Here is a 25,571-nt window from a genome sequence, read left to right as displayed (position 1 = left end):
CTGTGATTAGTGGTGTAAGGCAGTGGTTCTCAACCAGGGGTCTGGGGCCCCCTGGAGGGCCATGAGCAGGTTTCAGGGGGACTGCCAAGCAAGGCCAGCATTAGACTCGCTGAGGCCCAGGTCAGAAAGCTGAAGTCCCAGCGCATGGGGCTGAAGTCCAGGGCCCTGAGCCCCACCACCAGGGCTGAAGCCAAAGCCTAAGCAATGGAGCTTTGTGGGGGCCTCTGTGGCATGGGGCCACAGGCAGTTGCCCTGCTTGCTGCCCCCTAATGCCAGCCCTGGCTTGTATATGCAGAAAACCAGTTATTGTGGTCCATGTGGGCAGAGGAGTTTTTTATTGCATGTTGGGGGGGGGGGGGGCGGATGGCTCAGAAAGAAAAAGGTTGAGAATCCCTGGAGTAAGAGACCATATGTTACAAAGGTGAGCTCACCTGCATGGTGAGATATATGGGATCACCCAAGAGGACTGTCTGTGATTCCATGTTAATGCTGTTACAGTGCCTGAAGCGTTTACACTGGATTCTTGGTTGGTGAAATCTCCATACAGACCACACAACCAATTTGGGGCTGATGCTCATGCTCTTGAGTCACTGAAGACAGCGTTACAGAGAGAGGGGCTGTGACTTCCCCAAGGTCACTAAACAGGTCACTGACGGAGCCAGGAACAGACCCTGTTAACTCCAGAGCCCCGTCACCCGCAGCTTGGAAAGGTCCCCAGAGCACACTGTATTAGGCTGCAGGAAGAGGTGTGCAGGGACTGCAAATGAGCCCAAGCCAGCCTGTGTATCCATGGACAAACCACCTCGCTGGGGGTGTGTCCCCTGGGTCAGGAGAAGTTAGTGTCCAGTCCTGTGGGGCTGTGCTCCTGGCTCATACCTCCAGCACTCACTGCTGCCCCTCTCTTACCAGCTGTTCAGCCAGCCCCAAGCCTCTGTGAGGTCACTTCCCCCGGCCCCCACCACCTCAAACTGGGACATGGTGCACCAGTACCAATCAGAGTGCACTAGTGTAAATTCTGTCTACACTAAGGGTTTGCACAAGCACCTAAAACACGCCTGCACAACATGCGGCCCATGGGGGGATTCTAAATCCCCACACACAGCGCTCTGCGGGCAGCCCAGAGCCCTCTGAATCCTGGCCGTGGTTGGGATTTAAAGGGCTCAGAGCTCACTGCCGCTGCGGGCAGCCCAGAGCCCTTTGAATCCCGGCCGCGGCTGAGATTTAAAGGGCTCAGGGCTCCCCGTGGCTGCGGACAGCCCAGAGCCCTTTGAATCCCGTCCGCGGCTGAGATTTAAAGGGCTCAGAGCTCCCCGCCGCTGCAGGCAGCCCAGAGCCCTTTGAATCCCGGCTGCGGCTCCAGCGGCCAGGCTGGGGCTGGGATTTAAAGGGCTCGGGCTCCCCTCAGCGGCAGGATCTCTGGAACCTTTAAATCCCTGCCCCAGCCCCGCAAAGCTCCGGGTTCCCCCAGTCGCCGGAGCGCCAGACCCTTTAATTTGCCCCTGAGGGCTCCCAGCCACCTCTTTACTGGGAGCCCCTGGTTGATTTAAACTCAAGTATCACCTCCCCACCCCCAATCTTCTTTTTTGGCCCTCAGCTGTTTTGGTGGGGCGGCGCTGGGGAAGGAGGGTTTGTTTCTGCAGGGCTGGGCGGCGCTGGAGCGAGGTGTTTCCGCGGGGCCGGGAGGTTTCGGCCCTCAGTTGTTTTCTTTCGAGTAATGTGGCCCTCGCCGCTTTACGAGTTGTGCAGGCCTGGCCTAAAACATCAGTGTGGCAGAGACCTTCAGAAACAGCAGTACGGCGGCACTAGAACCTATTTCTAGCGTCACGGACAACCTGGGTGACTTTGGACACATCAATGTTGCTCCTCCCAACTTCAGTGTCTTTACCCAGCTGCCCACTCACTGGGGTCTCCTCTCTCTCCAGAGCTGCTCACCACTAAAATCTGTGTGGGTGTCACCAGAGCTAAGGCAGTTCAGCTCTGGAATAGTCTTACAAGGGGGGCTGTGGAGTCTCTTCTCCTGGAAGTTTTGAAGAGCAGGTAGGACAAAACTCTGTCAGAGATAATCTACATATATTTGGTCCTGCCTTGGCAGAGAGAGCTGGACTTGGCGACATCTTAAGATCCTATCTAGCCCTACATGTCTCTGATGCGATGCAATATATATGTATAAAAACACAACCTACAGAATAAAATCCACCACAACATTATGTCAGGTAATTCGTGGGGGGACGGGACACAACCTACGCTCCACAGCATAAAATGACAATACAAAGGAAAAGAAAGCAACACAATGCAAGCTACGACATCCTAGGTCAAAAGTACACAATGGAAAATAGCTCAACTCAAACCAACACAGCACAGGCACCAAACACGCTGAGGCAAAACAATTCTCTATAAAACTGCTACACAACATGATGCATCAGAGTTGCAAATGGCACCATGCAAAACAGCTCAGCGTAGAACACAACACAGCACAAAAGAGAATTATTTCAATGTAGGCCTGGAAAAGATCTTGAGAGGTCGTCTACTCAAGCCTCCTGTGCTGAGGCAGAACCAAGTATCCCTAGACATTCCCAGACTGGTGTATCTCTATCCTGGTCTTAAAAACCTTCAAATGAAGGAATTCCACAGCCTCCCTTGGAAGACAATGCAAGGCAAACACTCTGACCAAAAAAACACTGTACACACACACAAGCTGGGCTTGGGGTTAAGGGTAGGGGTAAGAATTATAACAATCTGGGGTTGGTTCCCAGTTTTGCCCCAAATTCTCTATGCAAACTTGTTAGACACCAGCGGCTGGCCCATGCCCGGCTGACTTGGGCTCACACTGGCTCAGGCTGTGGGGCTGTTTAATTGTGGTGTCAATGTTCTGGCTGGGGCTGAAGCCCAAGGTCTGGCACCCTCCCACCTCACAGGGTCCTACAGCCTGGCTCCAGCCCAAGCTCAGACATCTACACTGCAATCAAACAGCCCCTTTGTCTGAGACCTGTGAGCCTGAGTCACCTGGCATGGGCCAGCTGGGAGTTTTTAGTGGCAGGGTAGAGATACCCTTGGTGTCTGTTCAGCACCAGTCACAATGGGGACCCTGATCTTAGTCAGTGTCTGTGCAGAGCCCTGCACAACAGGGGGCCTGAGCTCAGTCGGGGTCTCTGCAACTCCTAGCAGTACAGGATCCCTGATTTTGTTTGGGGTCCCTGCAGCATCTAGCAAAATGTGGGGCCAGGATCTATGTCAGGGTCTGTGCAGTGCCCAGTACAGTGGTGGGGCGTGATCTGGGTTGGGGTCAGTGCAGGGCCAGGCCCAATGGGGACACAGATCTCAGTCAAGGTCTCTGAATTGCCCAGCACAACAGAGGCAGAAATCTGTGCCACAGTCGTGCACTGCCTGGCACAAGGGGGGCCATGATCTTGGTCCACGTCTCAGTTTTACCCGGCACAATGGGGGGCCTGATGTCTGTGGGGTCTCTGCAGTGCCCAGCACAACAGGGGCGCAGCTCTCACTTGGGGTCTCCATAGCACCTGTCACAACAGTGGGGTCTGACCTCTGTTAGGGTCTCTGCAGCGCCTGGCAGAACAGGACCCAGATCTCACTTGGGGTCTCTGAAGCACCTGGAAGAACAAGGTCCATGATTTTGTTTGCTGTCTCTGCAGCACCTGGTACAATGGGAGCCTGATTTCACTTGGAGTTGATTCAGGGCCTGGCACAACCAGTGCCCCAAACTCGGTCAGGGTTAGTGCACACTGGGGGGCCTGATCTCAGGCAAGGTCTGGGAATGTGACTGCAGCTCCAGGAACAAGAAGAAATCACTGCAGGTAAAAATGGGGGGAAACACCCCAAACCTGAGATTTGAACAGGCCATTGGCAAAGTGGAGAGAAAACGGGGCACAGTCGGGGGAGGAGAACAGGGAACTTCTCAGGGATTTGAGGGAAGGGGGGGGGTCACCCTGGGTGCTGCTCGTTGCTCTCTAGAGAGAAAAGGGGCAGGATGGGAGAGGATGGGGGGGTCCCCACGGGAGGGGGCAGCGGTAAATCCGAGGGGATCTCGGCCCCCCCCTTCCTCGGGGGTCACCGGCTCTTCTCCCCCCCCGGCCATGTCCCGGCTGCACAGACATTTTCCACCCGCCCCTTTCCCAGGTCCCCCCGCCCAGCGCCCCACGGGCGCTGCCCCCCACCGAGCAGATCCCGGCGCTGCGAGATGCCGGGTCCCCCCCACAGACACTGGGGCAGAGTCACCGCCCGGCCCCGGCCCCGAGGCTCGCTCCGGTACCTGGAGGCTGCAGCTCCGCAGCGGGGCGGGCAGAGCCCAGGGCGGCTGCGCATGCCCAGAGCTCCAACGGCACAAACCCTTCGGCCCCGGGAAAGGCTCCAACGGCCCCGCGCCAGCCAGGCAGAGCCGCAGCAGCCAGCGCACCTCCGCAGTCCTGCTCCGCCTCCCCGCTGACGTCACTTCCGCTCATGGGAGGATCAGGAACTACATCTCCCAGCCTGCTCTGGGGCCGCTTCCGCCCTCTCCAGCTCAGGTGGGGGGCGGGTCCGCAACTGAAATTGCGCATGCTCCGTGCGAGCCCCGCTCGGGGCGGGAGAACAAAGCTGCTGCTGCCTCTGTGTGAGTCGGGCGCGGGCTGAGCCGCTGCTGCTCCCGGGTCTGTGCGCGGGGGGGCCCGGCATTAACCCCTCCGTGCCCGGCCGGGGGGGATTTCTCCAGCTGGGCCCCGCCCCCTGGGCAGCCCCTGCCCGCCCCAGCCCCGGCCCGGAGCCCCCGGTGAGTGAGAGACCCCAGGGGGGGGGGCGCTGGGGCCGGGCGGGAAAGTGACTCTCTGCCCCGGGGACCTGGGAGAAGCCTCGGAGCTGCCTCGGCCCCAGGGGAGCTGCAGCAGGATCCGCCCCGGCCCCGCTGGGATGGGGGGGCGGAGCCTGGGGCCCGGCGGCGGCGGGGGGGGGAGGGCAGAGAGCGGGGCCTGGCCGGGGTCCTGGGGGAAGGCGGGTGTCGGGCAGGGAAGGGAGAAGCTGCAGTTGCGAGGAGGGGGGGAAGGTCAGTGCGACGGGGGGGGGGGGGGGTTGAACTGTCTCTGGGCAGCCAGGAAATCCGTGGGGGGGAGGGGAGTTAATTGGATCCTGGCCCTGTTTGTGCCACTTGCCTCTCACCCCCTGATACAAATTCTCTCTAGTTCTGCCCCTTTTCTTGCTCAGCATCTCACATGGGGCTAAAAAATCTGGGGAGATCCCCCCCCCCCTCTGTCCCAGATTAACTTTTTGTGGGCCTGGTGCCAAACATATTTGTGGGCCCCCACTGGGGAAATAGGGCATGTGATGGGGGGTGGTCTGCAGAGTGAGGGGCCGGTTGGGGGCAATGAGGTGCAGTGCAATGACTGGCCCCACTTAGCCCAGCACAAGGGTGCTGTTTATAAACCCAAAACTGCTAGATGCACACTGCCCCCCCCAGCCCTGTGCTGCCAGCCTGCCCCTTCCACACTGCCCCAGTGCCCTGCCCTTATCCCAGCACCGCCTCACCCAGAGACTTCCCCCATAGGTCCCTCTGCCCAGCACCCCCTGCTTAGAGACCCGCTGACCTCCCACCACAACTGCACAGCACCTTCCACACCATACCCCCCTGCCCAGCTCCCCCATCCACAGATCCCCTACTGTCCAGCACCCCTTCACAGTCCCATCATCATAGCTGTACAGTGAATATTCCTGAGAGAATCCTGCATCAAATTCTGTGCATAATATTTTAAAATTCTGTTTTGTTTTACAATAAATAAATGTGGAAGCTCCACCATGGCAGTGGGGCGCACAAGCTACTGGCTGCATGGAGGTGGGAGAATACCCAGCAGCCTCCCTTGGGACAGGTACTTGGCGGTGAGGCTGACCCTGACACAGAACAAGGGCCAGGCCTGCCACAGAAACACCCTGGGGCCTGCCCCTTTTGCACCAGGCACACCAGATGTGAGCAGGGAGGCTCAGCCCGGCAGCAGGATCCAAGTGCAGAGGGACTTAGTGTGGGGGTTTCTAGATAGGGGTGAGAGGGTTCTGTGGGGGGCAGTCTGGGTGCAGGCAGCTCAGTGGGGGATCTGGTTGCACAGGGAGGTGCCAGGTTCAGGGGCAATGGGAGTCTGCAGGGGAAACCAAGTGAAAGTGGTTGGAGCTCAGCGGTTCGGGGAGGAATCTGGGTGCAGGGGTTCATTTGGGTGGGGGTCTAGATGTAGGTGGCTGGGGCTCAGTGAGGAGGGTGTCTAGGGGGAACTCATCGGGGTGGTACAGATGCAGGGGAGCTGGGGCTTGTCAGGGTGAGGGTTTGATGGGCTTGTTTAACAGGGGAGCCCCAGCTGCTGCCAAGGGGATCCACATGCTGGGTCTCCACTTTCCCTATCCCAGGGATCTGCAACCTTCAGCCCACTAGGGGTAAGCCCCCTGATGGGCCAGTTTGTTTACTTGCCATGTCCGCAGGTCGGCTGATGGCGGCTCCCACTGGCCGTGGTTTGCTGCTCCAGGCCAATGGGGGCTAAGAGAAGCCACAGCCAGCACATCCCTTGCCCCGTGCCCTTCCCCAAGGCCCCACCCCCGCCTCTTTTCTGCCTCCTCTCCCAAGCAGGGAGCATGCAGTGGCTCTGCTCTTCCCTCTCCCTCCTGCCGGCAAACAGCTGATCGGTGGCAGGGAGGGGGAGGGTGGGAACACAGCAAGCTGTGAGAAGAGACAGGGGACGTGGAGCTTGGCTGCGTTACTGCAGCAGGAGCCTCAGTGCCAGCAGCACCAAGCTTCTGTGCCCCGCAGGAGAGAGCGGGGACGAGTGGGTCTGGCCGGGACCCCCACTGGAGTGTGGGCATGGGGTCAGTGGTGCCATGATAAATCCGCTACTGCTCCTTCCCCTCAGAGGATCCTCTCTCGTCTCTCCTGATGTCCCCCTGTTCTCTCCATAATTCTCAAATGTCAATTTAGAACCCCTCGGATGTGGAGGCTTTTCCCACCCATTTTATCTGCAGCGATTTGTCCTTGTTAAGTTGCGATCATCTTTGCCCTCTCCTTTGAGACTGTTTGCTGATAAGAGTCCAGCCACATATTTAATACCCATCAAAACCAGAGGCCTCCCCTGTTTTGGGGATCAGTGGTTCCCAGCTGGTAACAGGAGAGTTGGCTGGACCGTTTTCTTTTCTCCAGCTGGCACGGGATGAGGAGGTCACTTTGAGTGCAGTGTGGGTCCAGAAGTATCCCAAACCCCATGACAAACACTGTCGGGGGGAGTGTCTGGGTGAGGAGATTGCAGCTGGAGCTGAAGGGGCATTGTGGTAGGGGGAGGCCTCTGGGTGGCTGGGCAGGGGGTACCCTAGTCAGGTTGGTGGATTCTGGAGGTTTCGGGGGGAGGGTGGTTCTGATGTGCCCAGCCCTGAGGCTATGGGTCCTGGAGGCGGGTATTGCTGGGGGCCTGTTGGCCACAGATCAGCGGTGTGGGTGTCTCTTGGGGAGGCGGGACAGGGGGTTAGAGGGTGCCAGGGGCTCTGTCTGGGCTTCCCCAGCTGGCTCCTGGGATCGCTGCCATGCCCAGTGCACAGAGCTTGGGGGGGGGATCCCCGATGTTAGGTCAGGGGATGTGAGGCAAGCAGTGTGAGGGGTACCACTGTAAAAAATCAATGGGACCCTCTAGGGGGAGGAGGGAGTCCCAGGCAAACAGCAGGGCAGATCCTGGTGGAGGGCAGGTGTGGGTCCTAGGCAGGCAGTGGGGGACTGACTGCCCAGTGGGGGGGTCCCATTGGGGTGGTCCCTTGCTGCTGGGGACTCTTGGTGGGGGGAACCTTTTGGGATTCCCAACCTGGCAGTGATGGTCTGGTGGGGGTTCCCTGGCCGGTGGGAGGTATCTGGGGTCCCTGGCCAGGGACTCTGGGGACTGGGCACAGGGAATATCTGATGGGACCTTGGCTGCGGGGTCTGGGCTATGGGTACTGGGGTGTCTGGGGGCCCCTGGATGGAGGCTCTGGGGGCTGCTACTAACCATGCTCCTTCTCTCTGGTTGTGTAAGAATCCTGGCTCCAAGCACTGCCCGGCATTCCCCGGCCACATGCCCGGTCACTGTGATAATTTTCTATCCACTTATCAAACACTGTGAGGTGAAATCACAGATTTTGCTTTCCTCCCCTCTTGGAAACTGCAGGAACTTCCGGTTCCACTGGGACAATTTGTTCCCCCAATCTTTGTCCTAGATCTGTGGGGTGAGGGAGGTGGGAGGGGGGTTAGCACTGCCACACAATGGTCTCTTCCACAGCATTCTGGATTTTCGTTCTGAACTCTGGTTTCATTGAGACCATTCTTAATCCAGTGTCACTGCATAGAGACACAAGGAGTGACTCCAGATGGACAGTAGGGCAAATGAGATTAGCAATTCTCCCTGTGAGGAGGGGCTCTCATTAGCTGCTCTCTCCAGAGAGCTAAAGGAAGGAAGCTGCTCAAACGCTCTGTCCCTCTCTGCTCAGGATATTGGGGTTCAGCTTCCTGGGTCAGATGCTGCAGCCTCTGTTGTGATCTGGGAGACCAGGCTTATCTGCTGCTGCTCCCCCAGTGGGGGCTCTGTGCTGGGAAGTGACCTTAATTAAAGCTTCTTCTCTGCCTGGCCCAGGTGATGACTTTCTCCAGCTGGTACTAGCCCCATAGGGCAGCCCTGGGCCCTGTAAATACTAAATTCTGAGCCACAGACTCCAGATAACTGAAAGACCTCAGGGAAAGTGCTGGGGACTGGAAGAAAGTGACTCTGCACAAGGAGCACCTCCTAATTTCTCCTCCCATTAGCAATTGCCAGGAGAAAATCCAGCCATGGGAGAGCAAAGCACTCAGGAATGGGACTTTCCCAGCCAGAGGAGCAGGGAGAGAGGACAGGGGAAGGAGAGACTGAAAGGGGCAGTGGGAGAAATGAGTGGGGGGAGAGATTTCCAGCTCTCTAGTCCACCCAGACACATGTATTGCTGCATCCCTGGGCAGAACCACTTTCCAGTGAACAAAACAAGGGTCAGACAGAGGAAAAGCCAGTTCCTGACTCCATATTCCTCCTGCTGGGGTGTGGCTGCCCTGGGGTCAGTGTCCGAGGGAATCCTCCACAGTGACGCCTTTGGTTCTGCTCTTTTCTAGCCTTGTGTTCAGGGACTTTGTTACGGGATGTGGGAGGGAGAAGGGAGGTTAAAAATGTCTCTGTGGGCTTAGCCTGGCAGTAGGGACCAAGTCTACACTGTAATAAAGAGATCAAGCATTTTCCAGGATGGCAGATTCTAGGATGTCTGTCATGATGTGAAATTAACTAAGGCCTGTTCTGAAACCCCCACAACTGCCCTTCTCACCCAAACAGGCTGCAGAATGATGTCCATGTTTCGCTCCAGGTCATCCCATCCTCTCATGGGAGAGGGAAAAGAGATGGCTGCAGAGGAGCCTGTTCAGGTAGGGATTATCAGGAGGTTGTTGGTGAGTTCTTGCTGGAGGAGAGGGACAGCAAATACACGGGAGATGGGAAGGTTTGTGCAGTCTGGTTTGGAGGTTGAACCAGGGCAGGAAATGCACAGGGTGGGGAAAGGAGGACAGCTTGTGACAAACCTGCTGGGACTTGTTTAGTAAGCGGCCCAGATTGTAGGAACAGACCCATGAGATTAGATGGTGGAAATACCCTAATTTGTGAAACCGAAAATAACCTACCTACATGGGGGCTAGGAAAACTGTCCAGACTCCCAGTGCTGGAGCCTGACCTGACTGACCAGTGGCTGCTGTGAGATATGAAAGGGGCACCCAGCAGTGAGGTTTAGGGGAGCTGCCCCTCCCTTCACATCCAGTTCCTCACAAGGAGGAGGATGTTGGGCTTCCTACCAGGGAGCTCTCTCTGGTCCCTGCTAGGGGTTCCATCTCCTCTATCAGTCTGTGGCTAGTAGGTGTGTGATGGATCTTCTGGGAGAGACAAAGGTCTCTCTCTTCATCCCCTTAACCTGGTGTTTCCAGGATGCTCTGAGTGGGGTGAGGGTGGGACTCTATTGACTGTGATCCACCCAGAGCTTGCATTTGATTGGCTCCTCTCCCCCACAAACAGTGGGGCTCTGAGTGGGGCAGCAGGTACTGAGTGTTGGACTCTTGCTCTTTCAGGGGCTGGTGACCTTCGAGGAGGTGACTGTCTCTTTCACCAGGGAAGAGTGGGCTCTGCTGGACTCTGCTCAGAGAGCCCTGTACAGAGACGTCATGCAGGAAAACTATGAGAATGTGATCTCGCTGGGTAAGGGTTCCTGTCCCCTCATCTCTTCTTTTCCCTTTCCAAGAACTAAGGTTCACGCCAGCCTCACAATGCCACCTCTACTCTGCCCTGTTTCTGCATCACCCCAATATGCCAGTGACACACACACTGCCACAGAACCTCTGTACCTATTGGGTTCCAGGAAGTGGGCGGGCAGAAGCCGGCCCACCGCTAAAGGATTCCCCCCATGCCTAAGGGGAGGATCTACAGGACCTCAAAACCCAACTGATTTTGGGGGACAACTATTAAAAGAACAGGAACAGGAATGCAGTCAGAGGGTCAAAATAAGGGAGCCTGATGGGGACACCGAACAGAGAACCCCGGACAGCGCCCATTGCTCCTCGAAGGCGTCAAGGGAGCCAGTGGACGCTGCTCAGAGGAACTCCGCCCGGATACGTGAACGGACAGAGGATCGGAAACAAGCCCCACAGTCACAGGAGTCTCCATTGGCCAACCGCCTCTCCCTGGTTTTGTAGATGGCCATTTTAGCCAGGGCTAGGAGGAGGTTGACCAGGAGGTCCCGTGACTTTGTGGGGCCACGGATAGAGAGTGCATAGAGAAGGGGGTGAGGGGAAAAGTGCAGCCAAAAATGCAACAGTATATTCGTGAGGAGCCGGTATAGGGGCTGCAGCCTGGCACACTCTAAGTAAACGTGCGCCAGCGTCTCCCTCACACCGCAGAAGGGGCAGGTGTCTGGGACGGGGTGAACCGTGCCAAATACACGCCCGTGCTCATGGCCCCATGAAGGAGCCACCAACTGATATCCCCAGCAGGCCTTGAGACCAGGGTGGAGTAGAGGCTGGCCCACTGGGGCTCCTCACCCTCCAGAGGTGGCAGGAGGTCCCACCACTTTGTGTCAGGGCGGTACACAAGGGTGAGGAAGTGAAGGGTGTAGAGCACGAGTGTGTATAGATGTTTCCTTGGCGCGGTTTGGAAGCGGACCGGCTGCAGGTCGTGCAGCTGGCTTACGGAGAAGGGGTGCGGGGGCTGGTTGGGTTCATGGGGCAGGGACCCGATGAAAAGGTCCGGCGGGCCCGGGGTGGAGGGTGAGTGGGGCATGCCCTCCTGCAGGACCTGGTCAAGGTAGGCCTGAGCAGCGGGCGGCAAAGCGGCCCTCACCTCCTGTAGTACGCGCCGGGGAGTACGAGGACTGGAGAGCCCCATACGCCGAGCGAGCGTCAGGGGATCCAGCCAGTCTCCCCGGTCGTAGTCCAGGAGGTCTCCGACCCTGGTAACTTCTGCCAGGATCAACCTCTGGCGCAACCTGGGGGACTCCGCCACCTGCACACGGAGCTGGGGGTTGTGTAGCAGGGGCTCCGCGAGGAGATCTGCCCCCTCGGTGGCTGCCATGGACCTGGTCACCAAGAACAGTTTCCAGGTCCGGAAGAGGTCCTGGTAGAAGACTGGCAGCCTGGAGAGGTCTCGCGGAAGACCTCTTGGATCGAGATAAAGGAGCTGCCGGTCGTATCGGAGCCCTCGGAAGCGGCACAGGAAGGCATGCGCCAGGGCTCTCCATGCCGGACTACCTGCACCATAAAGGAGCCTCTGCAGTGCCTGGAGGCGGAAGACGTCGACCTGAGGGCGTAAGCACTTCAGGCCCTGCCCTCCCTCCTCCAGGAGCAGGTGGAGGACCCCTGCAGAGACCCAGTGCAGTCCTGGCCAAAAGAACTCCAGAACCACCTTCTGGAGGTCGGCCAGGAAGCCCGGGGCTGGGACCAGGGTGTTGAGCCAGTACCAGAGCATGGACAGGACTAGTTGATTGAGCACCAGTGCCCTCCCTCGAAGGGAAAGGCACCGGAGGAGTCCTGTCCATTTCTGGAGCCACTCCATCACCCTGCCCTGTAAACCGTGCCAGTTCTCTGGCAGAGATGGATGCGTGGCAGAAAGGTAAACGCTGAGATAGAGCAGCGGGCTCGCGCTCCACCGGATGGCCTGAAGCGCGGGTGGGAGGGAGCTCGCTTGCCACCCGTCCCCGACCACCAGGACAGAGCTCTTGACCCAGTTGACCTGGGCAGAGGAGGCCGCCAAGTAGATGGCCTGGCAAGCCTCCACCTGCGCCAAGTCGCCCGGGTCCTGGACCACGAGGAGCACATTGTCAGCATACGCCGACAGAACCAGCCGCAGCTCCGGCTCCCAAAGCACCAACCCCGTCAACCTCTTGCGGAGGAGACAGAGGAAGGGCTCTATCGCCAGAGCGTAGAGCTGGCCCGAGAGAGGGCACCCCTGACTTACTCCCCGCCTGAAGCTGACTGGCTCGATCAGGGTCCAGTTAAGCCTGACCAGACACTCTGCGGAGGCATACAGCACCTGGAGAAAACCCACAAACTGGGATCCGAAGCCGAACGCTTGCAGAGTGCCCAGGAGATTCCCGTGGTCCACCCTGTCGAACGCCTTCTCCTGATCCAGAGACAGGAGGGCGAACGACAGACCATCCCTACACCCAATCTCCAGGGGATCCCGGTTATCAAAGATGCTATGGCCTGGGACAGTGTAGGTCTGGTCTGGGTGGATCACGTCCTCCAGCACGGACCCCAGCCGCAGCGAGATGGCCTTGGCTACAATTTTGTAATCCGTTCTGAAGAGTGAGACGGGATGCCAATTCTGTAAGTCGTGGAGGTCCCCCTTCTTGGGCAATAAGGCGAGCACGGCTCGCCTGCACGAGAGAGGGAGGACCCTGCTCTGCAAGGACTCGGCCCAGACGGTGACCAGGTCCGGGCCGAGGACGTCCCACAACACACGGTAGAACTCCACGGTCAGCCCGTCCATGCCCGGATATTTATTGGTGGGCATGCAGAGGAGGGCTTCCGAGAACTCGGCCAGAGAGAGAGGAAGCTCTAGCCAGTCCCGGTTGCCTGCGCTGACTGTCAGGAGTCCGTCTCAGAGCACTCTGCAAGCGGTAGGATCGGTTGGATCCGGGGAGAAAAGAGTTGTGCGAGAGGGCCAGGGCCTTCTACGCATCTCCACTGGATCCGTGAGGGGGGTGCCATCCTCTGCCAGAAGGCAGGTGACGTGCTTCTTGGCCCCCCTCTTTTTCTCCAGGGTGTAGAAGAAGCGGGAGCCACGATCGATCTCCTGAAGGAGGCGGATGCGGGATCGAACAAAAGCACCCTGGGCCCGATGGTCTTCGAGGACCCAGAGCTCCTCCCAGCATGCTCTGCAAAGGGATGGATCCTCAGGGCTGGCAGCCAGACACCTCTCTAACCCTAAGACCTCCCGTTCCAACTGCTCTATCACCGCATCCCTCTGTCAGCTGTTGCCCGGGTGTAGTCACGGCAGAAAAGTCGGGCGCGCACCTTTCCTACATCCCACCACCGCCGCGCCGAGGGAAAGGCATGCTGCTGCCCTCGCCAGGCCAGCCAGAACTCCCAGAAGGACGCCACGAAGCCCACATCCTCCAGCAAGCTGTTGTTAAAATGCCAATAGGCTGGCCCTGGCCTCCCCGCAGAGAGAGAGGCCGTCACAGTGACGAGAGGGTGATCCAAAAAAGGGGCCGGCCGGACATTGGAGGAGTGCGCCCGTGAAAGATGGAAGCGTGACAAATAGATGCGGTCCAACCGGGAGTGGCACGACCGATGGGCTTCCACCCGGACATAAGTAAATGTGGAGACATCGTCTGGGTGGTGGTCACGCCAGACGTCCATCAGGGAGTGATGGTTGACAATATCCCAGAGGATGTCTGCGGCGGCGGCCGGGCTCTGCTCGGTCTCCGAGCGGTCCCGCTCCTCAAGGGTGGTGTTAAAGTCCCCGCCCAGGACCAGGCATTCATGAGGATCCAAGGAGCCAAGGAAGGCAGATGCCTACTGATAAAAACGTAGCCGCTCCGGGCCTGATGTCGGGGCATAGACGTTCACGAGGTTGACCACGAGCCCCTCCATGCGGACCCGGAGGTGCAGCAGGCGACCTAGTACAGCCTCGGCACCCCCCAGCACCTTGGGCCGTAGGTCGAGGGAGAACAGGGTAGCCACACCAGCCGTACAAGCTGTGAGATGGCTAAAGTAGATCCTGTCCCCCCCACTCCAGCCGCCAGCTGGCTTCGGCGGCCGGATCCATATGGGTCTCCTCCAGGAAAACCACAGAGTTACCACCCCCCCGAAGGAAGGAGAGCATCTGGCTCCTGCGGAGACCCACCCTACAGCCCCGGGTGTTCAATGTTGCAAATGTGCTGTGTCATGAGAGGGCTGGGGGGGATCCTCGTCGGCAGGGATGCTCACGGCCCCCATTGGGCCACGCAGCAAACCGTGATCCACCCCGAAGGTGAGCAGGAAGTCATGGAAGCTGCGGACCCTCTGGTAAGCCATGGCACCCTGCTTCCTGGTCCTTTTGCCCTCTCCCATGAGGGCCCTCGTGGCCCGGAGGATCTGATGAAAATCCCCCTCATCGCTGGAGAGCAAGCGGTACCTTATTGCGGGAGCCACAGAAGACTTCTAAAAACTCCTGCAGCTCTTCTCGCAGCGTATGGGGGGGGTTGGGTCACTGGCCTCCAGTAATCCACCGGTGGGGCCTCTGGCACAGCCCATGGCCCACCAACATGGGGGTGGACCCCCGATGCGGCGCCCGATAGGCGGGCCATGTGGCGCCACCCCCAGACCCCGGCTCAATAGGGGGCGGCAGCGGAGGTAAGAGTGCAGCCCCTAGTGGGTCGGGACAGGGAAACACAAAGGCCGCTCCCTGGGGGTCATCCTCGGGGAAGGAGACGGCCCCAGGGGTGGCAATAACATCATGGGAGGGGGAGGGGATAGGGACGGGGTCAGGAGTAAGGGCAGGGAGAGGGGCAGAGGCAGGATCCTGGGCCACAGAAGCTGGACTGCCAGGAGGTGGCTCCTCGCGGCCAGGCTCGGGGGTCTGAGGGGTAGGGAGGGGGTCTACAGTGAGGCCGGGCCCAGGCTCAATTGCAGCTGTGACAGCCGCGGAGGCAGGAGGTGTAGAACCTTCAGTGGGGCCCCCGCCCAAGAAGGAACATGGTCCTCCCGCATCAACGAGGGATACCCCTGGTAACTCGGATCCTGGCCATGAGGCACTGGCCATTGCCTCAACAGGCTCGGCGGCCATCCGCAGGGTGCTGTCCGCAGCTGGGCAGGTCGAGGAGTCCAGGGGACCCTCGGAGGTGGGAGCGGAAGCAGCAGTTGGGACGATGGAACACGGGGAAGGGGGAGCTGGGGTCAGGTCGGCCAGGTCGAGGCCCGCTGGCAGGAGGTCGTCCTCCTGGGTGACCGGGGTCAGACCCAGGGCCTCGATCTCCTCGAAGATGGAGGGGAGCTCACCTCCCACCACCCCGGGGTCCTCTCTACTCGCACCCGAGGCGACGCTCACCTCGGGTATTGCAGGGGGCACAGGCGCCAAGGGAACAGGAATGGCCTCATCGGAGGCTCCACAGGGAGAGACTGCAGAGGAGGGATGGTGGTACCCTCCGGTGCTGCCACTTCTTCCCCAGCCGGCACTGGCGGATGGACCGAACCTCTGGCCAAGGTGGAAGGCTCTATGTCTGGCCCCCTTTCTCGTCTTTCGGGAGCCTTCTGCATCAGGGTGGTAGAAGCAGAGCTCGAGCCTTCCACTTGCCCCGCTTACCCTGTGCCCGGGTCCAGCCCTCCATGGCGTCAGCCGTGGGCTGGTTGACAGGGGTTGGGGCAGGGATGATGGTTCGGGGACTTGGGGAAGCACTGGTGGAACAGCATGAGGGAGGGAAGATTCCCCCTGGGGAGAGCCCTCTCCCATGCCCGGCAGTACTCCTGCCGCACCCTCCTCCACAGGCCCCGCCAGAGTGCAGGCAGTGGACACATGACTCTCCCGCTCGTCTGGGTGCTCCGTGGGAGGTATCCCTGCAGCCGGAGCGGGAGCAGTGATGGACGGAGGAAGAGAAGGGGTGGCTCTGGGCACTGGGCAGCCAGGGGCACCGGCGATGACGGGGCCGGCACCCTGCCGTGCTTCAGGGGTCCCAGGCGCTCCTCCGTGCCGGGCCAAAGGGCAGTCCCTCCGAATGTGCCCTGTCACCTGGCAGAGGTAACACTGGGCCTCCTCTGTGGAGTAATACACCCAGTAATGGGCCCCCTGATAGGGGACCAGGAAAGACCCCTTGAGCGCCTCTCCACCACGCACCACCGGCGGCAGTTGAAGCTGCACCTGCCGGCGGAATGAGAGGACGTGACGGAGGGCAGGGTCTTTGCAGCCCAAGGGGAGAGGGCTCACAACGGAAAGGGGCTTCCCCAGGGCCGAGAGGGCGGGTAACGGGGCTGGTGGAGGGAACAGCGGGGAGGGGGGTCGCGGCCAGTGGCGGGGCCGCGGCAGTGGTGGCAGGTTCTGCCATGGAGGTCTTAGTCTTCCTAGCGGGGCCCTTTTCTTTCATCTTGCCCTGGCCCTTTCTGCCAGCTGGGGGGGGCTCCCCCAGAATCAGAGTGGGTGAGGGACGTGGCAGCAGCAGAGGGCACCCTGCTGCTGCTGGCGCCTCAGTGGGAGCGGTGGCAGGTGGTCCGGCAGCGGCAGTTGAGGTGGAGACATGGGGGGTTGTCGGGGGAGAAGGTGGGGCAGGGGGGGTGGCATTTGCCCCAGGGAACCCACCCGCCATGTCTCCTGCCATGGTAAGGAGGGAGGGAGGGGACACACCAGAGAAAGGGAGGGGAAGCAGGTCAACCACTCCTCCCTGCTAGGCTGCAGACAGGGGAGGAGGGTACCAAAATGGGAGAGGGAGGCCAGATAAGGGGACTGTCAAGGACTCGGGAAGGGTAGGAGATCAGTCACTGACACAGGATTGAAATCCGGCTCCTGTAGCTGCACTAGGGGAGGGGAGGGGTACAACAGCAATGGTGGGTGCAGTGCAGTGGGGGCAAACAAACGGGAGAAGCACAAGCGCACCAAAGGGGGCATGGGTGCACAAGGGGAAGAGCCAATCAGGGTGAGGAGGCCACAGGGGGAGGGGAGCAACCAGGCTGGGAGTGGGGCAGAGGGTCCAAGGGGCTAGCTTCAGGGTTGGGGTGGGACAAACAAAGCTGCAAAGGGAGACGGGCGGGGCAGGCAAACAAACTGAAGCTGGGGGGGGGGCAAAAGGCTATGAGGGGCAAATGGGGCAGGCAACAAGGGGCAAAGCTAGGGGGCCTGTCATAGAGGGGAAGGGGTCAGTCCGGGGGAGGGGGGTGTGCATGCACACATGAGCACTTGTGCAAAGTCGATGTTTGGCTGGCTGCTGCTGCAGGCCCAAATGGTGGCAATAGGGCATGGCAGGCCAGGCAAGCAGCTGAGTCCCAGAGGCAGGAACTGAGGCTGATGGTAAGTGGCCTGTGGGGGTGGTGGAGGGGGCAGCGGTGGTGCTGGAGGTTGCGGGTGACACAGATGGACCAGGAATGACATCATCTGCACACACTGTTCAACATGTGGGTGTACTATGGAATTATATACAGGCAATATGATATTTTCTGTCTTATTATCTATCCCTTTCTTAATGATTCCCAACATTCTGTTCACTTTTTGACTGCCGCTGCACATTGAGTGACTGTTTGCAGAGAACTATCCACAGTGACTCCAAGATCCGTCTCTTGAGTGGAAACAGATAATTTAGACCCCATCATTTTGTATGTATAGTTGGGATTATGTTTTCCAATGGGCTGCAATATGTGCTATCCTGACATCTAGTACTGCTGAGATCCTGCATTCAGCAATATCCCTGCCCTTCCTGTTCTCTTTTTCCACTGAACCCCACCAGCCCATGCTTTCTGTTCCCAGCTTCCCCTGGACTCTCTCATTGTCTCTGTCTCTGGACCTCTCCGTCAGCAAGAAGCAGTGCCAGGGAGAAGTGCCCTTGTCTGGAGTCTTTGATTTCTGGGACATGGATTTACTTTCTCTGTTTTAGGAGCCTCTTTGAAATTGAGTGTCTGTGACATTAACCACAGTGCAATCTGGACTGTTGAACAGCTGTGACCCCTCAGTTCCCCAAGCTGGGATGCCTTTTACACTGCTTTACTGTGAGAGCAGCCATTCCTGGGCAGTTAACACAGTCTCCAGCATGTAACTCGCTCCCAGCTACACAGTATTGAGTGCTGCTAGTCCGCAACTCACGAGTTACAGTGCAGCACAGGAGAACCCCAGAAAATTCTCTGGTCCCAGACTTCCCCCAGAAATGTGCATCTTTCCCTGTCCAGCATACTCCTGAACGCTGCAAGCTCATATGAAGTCTGTCATTTCATCAGTGGAAAATGACATGCACCAGCCTTGTTATCCCAAATGGAGTTTCCAACACACTTGAAACCAACCACACTGGTTGGATAAAATAAAACAAGATTGTTACCTACCAAGTTAAGTGACTATGGGTAATGAGGCATAAAAGTCAGAATTGTTTACAAAAGAAATGCAAGATAAAATGCAAACTAACTTGTCAGTCATGGGTGGGCAAACTACAGCCTGCAGGCCCCATCCGGCCTGTGGGCCCATTCTGGCTGGCCCCCCTGAGTTCCCAGCCAGGGAGGCTTCCCGCCCCCGCTGTCCCCCTGTAGCCTCATCACGCCACGCCGCCAGCGCTCTGGCCCTCTGCTCCTGAGCAGTGCTGCAGCGGTGGGGCTGCAAGTGCCTACTGCTCTAAGTGGCATGCTAAGGGGGCTAGTCTGTGTGCTCCTAAGGGACCTTGTGTCTAGCTCCGGCGGACCATGCGGTTGTGGTAAGGAGGCCAGGGCCAGGGGGTTAGGTAAGGGGCAGGGAGTCCCGGGGCGCAGACAGGGAGCAGGGGGCAGTCAGGGGACAGGGAAGAGGTGGGTTGGATAGGCATGGGAATCCTGGGTTCTGTCAGGGGGCGGGGTTGTGGATATGGGTTGGGGCAGTGAGGGGACAGGGAGCAGGAGGGGTTGGGTGGGTTCCTGGGGGGGCAGTTAGGGTGGAGGGGTCTCAGGAGGGGGCAGTCAGGAGACAAGGAGCAGGGGGCTTAGATGGAGAGGTCCCAGGGGGGTCCTGGGAGGGTGGTTGTGGCAGGGGGGTCTCTGTAGGGGGTGGTCAGGGGACAAGGAGTGGGGGGGTTGGATGGGACGGCAGTTCTGAGGGGGGTAGTGGGGGAGCAGGAAGTGGGTGGGGGTCAGATAGGGGGCGGGGCCAGGCTGTTTGGGGAGGCACAGCCTTCCCTACCTGGCCCCCATACAATTTTGCAAACCCGATGTGGCCATCTGGCCAAAAAGTTTGCCCACGCCTGATCTAAGTTAACAAGCTGAAACGGATTGAAAGCAAATGTTTCTCTCACCATATGCTGAGACAGGCTGGTTTTCCTTTCAGCCAGGACTCCACCTAACCTGCCCCTGCTGCCCAAGTTCAGTTCTTCAGAAGTTGTCATGGGCAGAGGGAAAGGGGAGCGAGAGAGTCTCAAGGGTTTTCCTCACCTCTTTTTATAATTCAGTCCTTTGTACTAGAAACAACTTCAGTTCTCAACTGAGTCATGGTGACAGGCTGTCTGTTGTAGATATGAGCTTCAAGTGTCCCTGTGATGGAATGTAAATGTCTTCTTCACACCTTCCCCCTGCCACAGAATGGCTATTTGACCAGCTGTTTGCCTTGCTGTCTTCGAGGAACTGGTCTGTGGGTGTTCCCCAGAATTTTTCAGTAATATCATAGAGTAAAATCTCATAACTTTACATACAGTGTTGCTACACATTTTAACAGGAGGATAATATTCAGTACATTGTGTTTTCAAAATGCCAATGCCAAAATTGTTCCACAATTTTCTAGAAGAGTGAACATAGGGGTACAGACTGACAGTGTCTGTCTGTGTGTGTTCCCAGCAGATATGTGAGTATTTAAATATGTCATAAGCGGAGTGTTCAGCATCTTCAAGGACCTGGGGAGCTGGTCCTGGGAATTCACTGGTTTACCAAGTGTGACACTGTATGGAATTGTGAGACATTTTATATATATTTTTATTATTATTAATACCAATTTGATAACATTGAAATGACTCGTGCTAGATGTAAGGTGTCAGTGAAAATGTTATGCTTTTCAAAGTATGATAATTCTGTTTCTATGTTTGTATCACTTTTGTATTGTGAGTTATAGATATGTAGAGTATGTCTGTATTTCCAGACTTGTGCAGTGTTTCTGGGTGAGACATATTGGCATCAGCACTGCCTAGGCAGTTTGATGGCCCATCAGCTGTACAAAGAGAGCATGGAAAGGATCAAGGGCAGGAGTGGGCAAACTTTTTAGCCTGAGGGCCACATTGGGGTCCCCAAACAGCCTGGCCCCACCCCCTATCTGCCCCTCCCACTTTCTGCCCCCCTCAGAATCCCCGACCCATCCAACCCCCCCGCTCCTTGTCCCCTGACTGCCCCCTCCTGAGACCCCATCCATCCTAACTGCCCTCCCAGGACCCCACCCCCTACCCAACCCCCCTGCTCTCTGTCCCCTGATTGCCGTGACCTATATCCACCCCCTTGCCCAATGACAGATCCCTGAGACTCCCATACCTATGCAACCCCCGTCCCTCCAGAACCTCTGCCCTATCCATCCGACCCCTGTTCCCTGCCTGCCCCCCGGGACTCCCTTCCCCTTATCCAACCCCTCTCCCCCTTACCATGCCACTCAGAGCAGCGTGTCTGACAACCACATGGACCACGCGGAGCCAGACACACTGCCCCGCAGGAGTGTGCAGCCCTGCCCCCCAGAGTGCTGCCCGCGCGGTGGCGTAGCTGTGGGGGAGGGGAGGTGCTAGCCTCCTCCGCCAGGAGCTCAGGGACCGGGCAGAATGGTCCTGCAGGCTGGATGTGGCCCGTAGTTTGCCCACCCCTTATCAAAGGAGTAAACCTATTGATTCAGCAAGACATGCAAGGGTGTGCCTGTGTACTGAGAACTCCAAGGCTTTTCCATACCATGTGCTGTGAAGCTTGTGTTTGGGACACAGGAAGTACAAGCCACATGGCAAAAGGAATATAAAGGGCAACTGCATCATCTCCATTTTGTCTTCAATCTCTCTTCCTACCTCTGGAGCAACTTCTCTACAAACTGAAGCCTTGAACAAAGGACTGAATGACCTATCCAAACTGTGGATATGTTCCAGATGGACTTTCAAGCCAGAAACTCACCAATACTGCTAAGAACCTGATATATAGATTTCTGAATGCATCTGACTGCTTTCCCATTTAACAACTTTTTTCATGTTGTGTCTTGTCTTTCCATGCTAAAAGATTGGCTGGTAGTGTGGTATTTTGGGTAAGATCCAAACCTATAGTGATCTTTTAATGTGGCTGACCCTTTGGGGTCAGAAAAACATTTTGTATGTAAGCAGAGTTTTTAAATAACCTCTCACTGTACTGGACTTAGGTGCTGATTAGGAGGCAGAGAAGTGGAATGCAATAAAGGGGACGGTGTGATTTCTTTTTTCAGCTTTTCGATAACCAGTGTGGGGGATCAGAAGCACAGTTTGTGACTGGTCAGTGAGTTTAACTTCAGTGTTAACCAGCAGTTTTGGGAGCATCTGCTCTCCCTTTTTCAGCCTGCCCTGACCGTGGCATTTTCAGTGAGGACTGCCCCAGGCACACCAGGCCACACTAAGCACTGAAGTTAAATTAATAGAATGTTTTTTATGACAGTCTTATGAAATCAACTGAACTCCTTTTATTTTCTTTCATCTGAGTAGGATTTCCAGTTTCCAGACCTGATGTGATCTCCCAGCTGGAACAATGGGAAGAGCCATTGGTCACAGACCTCCAGTGTTCAGAGGAAAGAGAGATCCTGAGAGTTCCCTACACAGGTGAGGAAACATTAAACCAACTCAGAATCTGTAAGTGCCTGAAGGAAACATCTGGGACACGTACAAAGCCCTTGGAAGGTCTCTCAGTTCATTATTGTCCCTAGCAGGGGTCGTATCCTCAGGGTAAATATAGCTCATGGCTTCCTGTAGACCCTAGCAGACAGCAGGCAGTAGCTTCCTCCCTTTCCCATGTGAATTTGGATGGGATGTGAATGCCGAATTATCCCCTCCTCTCTCCTATTTGGGGGAAGAGTTTGAAGGTGTTCAGTTTCTGATTTTTATTTGATCTCTCTCCAGCACTTGTTTTGGTTTTGGTCTTTCCCCTTTCCATCCCTGTTTGAGGTTTCTGTCTCTATCACAGCAGGTGATGCAATGGTGTGTGAGAAAGAGGAGCAGAATTCTCAGCAGGAAAATGTTGAGCAAGTGGATAAACACAGAGCATTATTGCAAAGATTGGAAAAGAATGTGTCCAGGAGTCATGAGCAGAGAAAATCCTGTGAGATTCTGGGAAGACCAGAAAGAGAGCAGGGAAAGCAGCCAGGGGAGAAAGTAGGTAAATGTATTTCCTGTCAGGAAACTCAGAAGGATCTCAAGGAAACCACAACACAACAGGAAATCCTGAGCGGAAGAAAAAAGACATGCACTGAGTGTGGAAAAAACTTATGTGATTACTCCAGCCTTATAAAGCATCAGAAAATCCACACAGGGGAGAGGCCCTATGAATGCTGTGAGCATGGGAAAAGCTTCACTATCAGTTCAGGCCTTTCTAAACATCAGAGAATCCACACAGGGAAGAAGCCCTATGAATGCACTGAGTGTGGGAAAATTTTCACTTACAAATCAGGCCTTTTTCTCCATCAGAGAATCCACACAGGAGAGAGGCCCTATGAATGCAGTGAGTGTGGGAAAACCTTCAATCGCAGTTCGCACCTTATTAGGCATGAGAGAATTCACAGAGGGGAGAGGCTTTATGAATGCAGTGAGTGTGGAAAATGCTCCACTAACATCTCAGACCTTTCTAAACATCAGAGAATCCACACAGGGGAGAGGCCCTATGAATGCAGTGCATGTGGGAAAAGCTTCACTAGCAGCTCAGGCCTTTCTAAACATCAGAGAATCCACACAGGGGAGAGGCCCTATGAATGCAGTGAGTGTGGGAAAAGCTTCACCAGCAGCTCAGGCCTTTCTAAACATCAGAGAATCCACAAAGGGGAGAGGCCCTATGAATGCAGTAAGTGTGGGAAAAGCTTCACTAGCAGCTCAGGCCTTTATCAGCATCAGAGAATCCACACAGGGGAAAGGCCCTATGAATGTAGTGAGTGTGGGGAAAAATTCAATCGCAGCTCAGTCCTTATTAGGCATCAGAGAATCCACACAGGGGAGAGGCCTTATGAATGCTGTGAGTGTGGGAAAACCTTCAATCGCAGTTCGCACCTTATTAGGCATCATAGAATCCACACAGGGGAGAGGCCCTATGAATGCCGTGAGCATGGGAAAAGCTTCACTAGCAGTTCAGGCCTTTCTAAACATCAGAGACTCCACCCAGGGGAGAGGCCCTATGAATGCAATGAGTGTGGGAAAACCTTCAATCGCAGCTCAAACTTCCTTACGCATCAGAGAATCCACACAGGGGAGAGGCCCTATGAATGCTGTGAGTGTAGAAAATGCTTCACTAGCAGCTCAGGACTTTATCAGCATCAGAGAATCCACACAGGGGAGAGGCCCTATGAATGCAGTGAGTGTGGGAAAAGGTTCACTACCAGTTCAGGCCTTTCTAAACATCAGAGAATCCACACAGGGGAGAGGCCATATGAATGTTGTGAGTGTAGAAAATGTTTCACTAACAGCTCAGCCCTTTCTGAACATCAGAGAATACACACAGGGGAGAGACCCTATGAATGCTGTGAGTGTGGGGAAAAATTCAATCGCAGCTCAGTCCTTATTAGGCATCAGAGAATCCACACAGGGGAGAGGCCCTATGAGTGCTGTGAGTGTGGGAAAACCTTCAGTCGCAGTTCACACCTTATTAGACATCAGAGAATCCACACGCGGGAGCGGCCTTATGAATGCAGTGAGTGTGGGAAAAGCTTCACTAACAGCTCAGCCCTTTCTAAACATCAGAAAATCCACACCGGTGAGAGACCCAATAAATGCAGTGAGTGTGGGAATACCTTCTGTTGGCACGTAGCCCATGTGAGCCATCAGAGAATCTGCAAGGGAGGTGAACACCATAAAAACCTCTAGGGCTATCAATTTTTTTTCTTTAATACTTTTCCTGATTCCCACATAGTAACTTTTGAAGCTGTTTGAACTGTTTGCTGCACTGATATCCCTCAGCTTGACCAGATGGGTGGCCCATTTTCGCCTTTTCCAGTTTGCCCTCTTTTGAGGTGGGCCCCTTTGTCCTTTCTATCAACTCCATTATGCCATGAGTAATTCGAGTGTGCCCTTCCTATCAGGAACCAGGTAGCATCACATTTATACCATTCCTTCTATTGCAAAGTTATTGTTAGTCACTAGTGATACAGATTGTATCATTGCCAGTTGTTCTCATGTTGCTCTGGATTGTGCTGAAGAGGAGATATAATGGGAATTTTTCAAATTATATTTAAATGAAGAGGAGCAGGGGCAGGAAAAAAAGTGTCATTTCAGCCTCTGTGACACTGGAAGGAGATGGGAAGACTCAGAGATTCCCTCCTTCCCCGTCACTGCAGAACTGTTACCTTTTGTCTGAGCCATGCAGAGGTTATCTTCATCACATTCTATCCATCCACTTCTCAGAGTGTCATGTGAAGAAGAGTTCTCAATTGTCTGTGCTCGGAGATGATGCTTTGACTTCTTTAATCCTATACCAGAGTCGCTCTGACTGGAGAGGAAAGTGTCAAAGATCGGGAAGGGGAATTCAAATGGATCCAAAACACAGTATGATTATTTGGCATTTAAATCCCAGGTTCCATCTATTGGTAAACCACTTGGGGCAAATTGGCTGTTTTTCCACACATTATGGGGATGCTAGGATACTAAACATGTTGTAAATAACATAACTGACTATTGAGACAGTGCTGAATGAAGTATGTTTGAATGAATCAGAGGAGAATGTGATGGGAGAATCTCTTGTCCTGATTCTGAATAATCAGATGCAACCTGCTCTGGAATTTCACTTCACACTTTCATTGTCATGTTTTCTATCTCTCTGTGATGTGGGTTTCTATCTTTCCTGAAGGCTGTTTGGTCACCCAATTGGATATTAGTTCAGTTTGATAGGATGTAGCTCAGATTTATTGGAGAATTTAAGACAAATGACTATTTGCTAAAGTCATCATTTCTCACTTCAGCTTTGCTTTTTCCCCATCCTTGCATAATGACATGGAGGAAGTTCAAGGGCAGTTCTGTCAGCATTTGAGAACTCTCCAATTTACTGGACAGGCTAACAAAGAAACAGCAGTGATTTAAAATCTCCACTCGGAAATGGTGAATAACAGCAGAACCCCAACTAACTGAAGGAAGTGCATATGATCACAGTGTAGCTCAATTGTTTAAGTCAATATTGTCTCAGATGATCTGGGGAGAGAATTCCATGGTAAGTGATTTTGAGCTAGGCAAAATACCCATGT

The 25,571-nt window shown here is 55.8% G+C and overlaps 2 protein-coding genes and 1 long non-coding RNA gene across 3 annotated transcripts in view; 2 read left to right on the top strand and 1 right to left on the bottom strand.

Annotated features, from left to right (window-relative positions):
- Positions 1–25,571, bottom strand: part of LOC123356218 (zinc finger protein 850-like) — a 316,339-nt gene that overhangs the window by 75,171 nt on the left and 215,597 nt on the right. The window lies entirely within an intron of this gene.
- LOC123356404 lies at positions 10,173–22,377 on the top strand. Its single transcript, XR_006575353.1, has 3 exons — positions 10,173–10,232; positions 21,844–21,957; positions 22,319–22,377. It is a non-coding gene; the product is annotated as an uncharacterized LOC123356404 (long non-coding RNA).
- Positions 22,507–25,107, top strand: LOC123356267 (zinc finger protein 420-like; the record flags this gene model as incomplete). The annotated part of the gene is made up of 2 exons (XM_044999368.1): positions 22,507–22,879; positions 22,970–25,107. Coding segments are annotated over 2 exons (1,605 nt in total), but the record flags the coding sequence as incomplete, so codon positions are not given.

Source organism: Mauremys mutica, chromosome 1 (genome assembly GCF_020497125.1).
Source record: "Mauremys mutica isolate MM-2020 ecotype Southern chromosome 1, ASM2049712v1, whole genome shotgun sequence".
Classification (NCBI taxonomy): domain Eukaryota; kingdom Metazoa; phylum Chordata; order Testudines; family Geoemydidae; genus Mauremys; species Mauremys mutica.
Note: the sequence above shows the minus strand (reverse complement) of the source record. Positions and strands in the feature narration are given on the sequence as shown.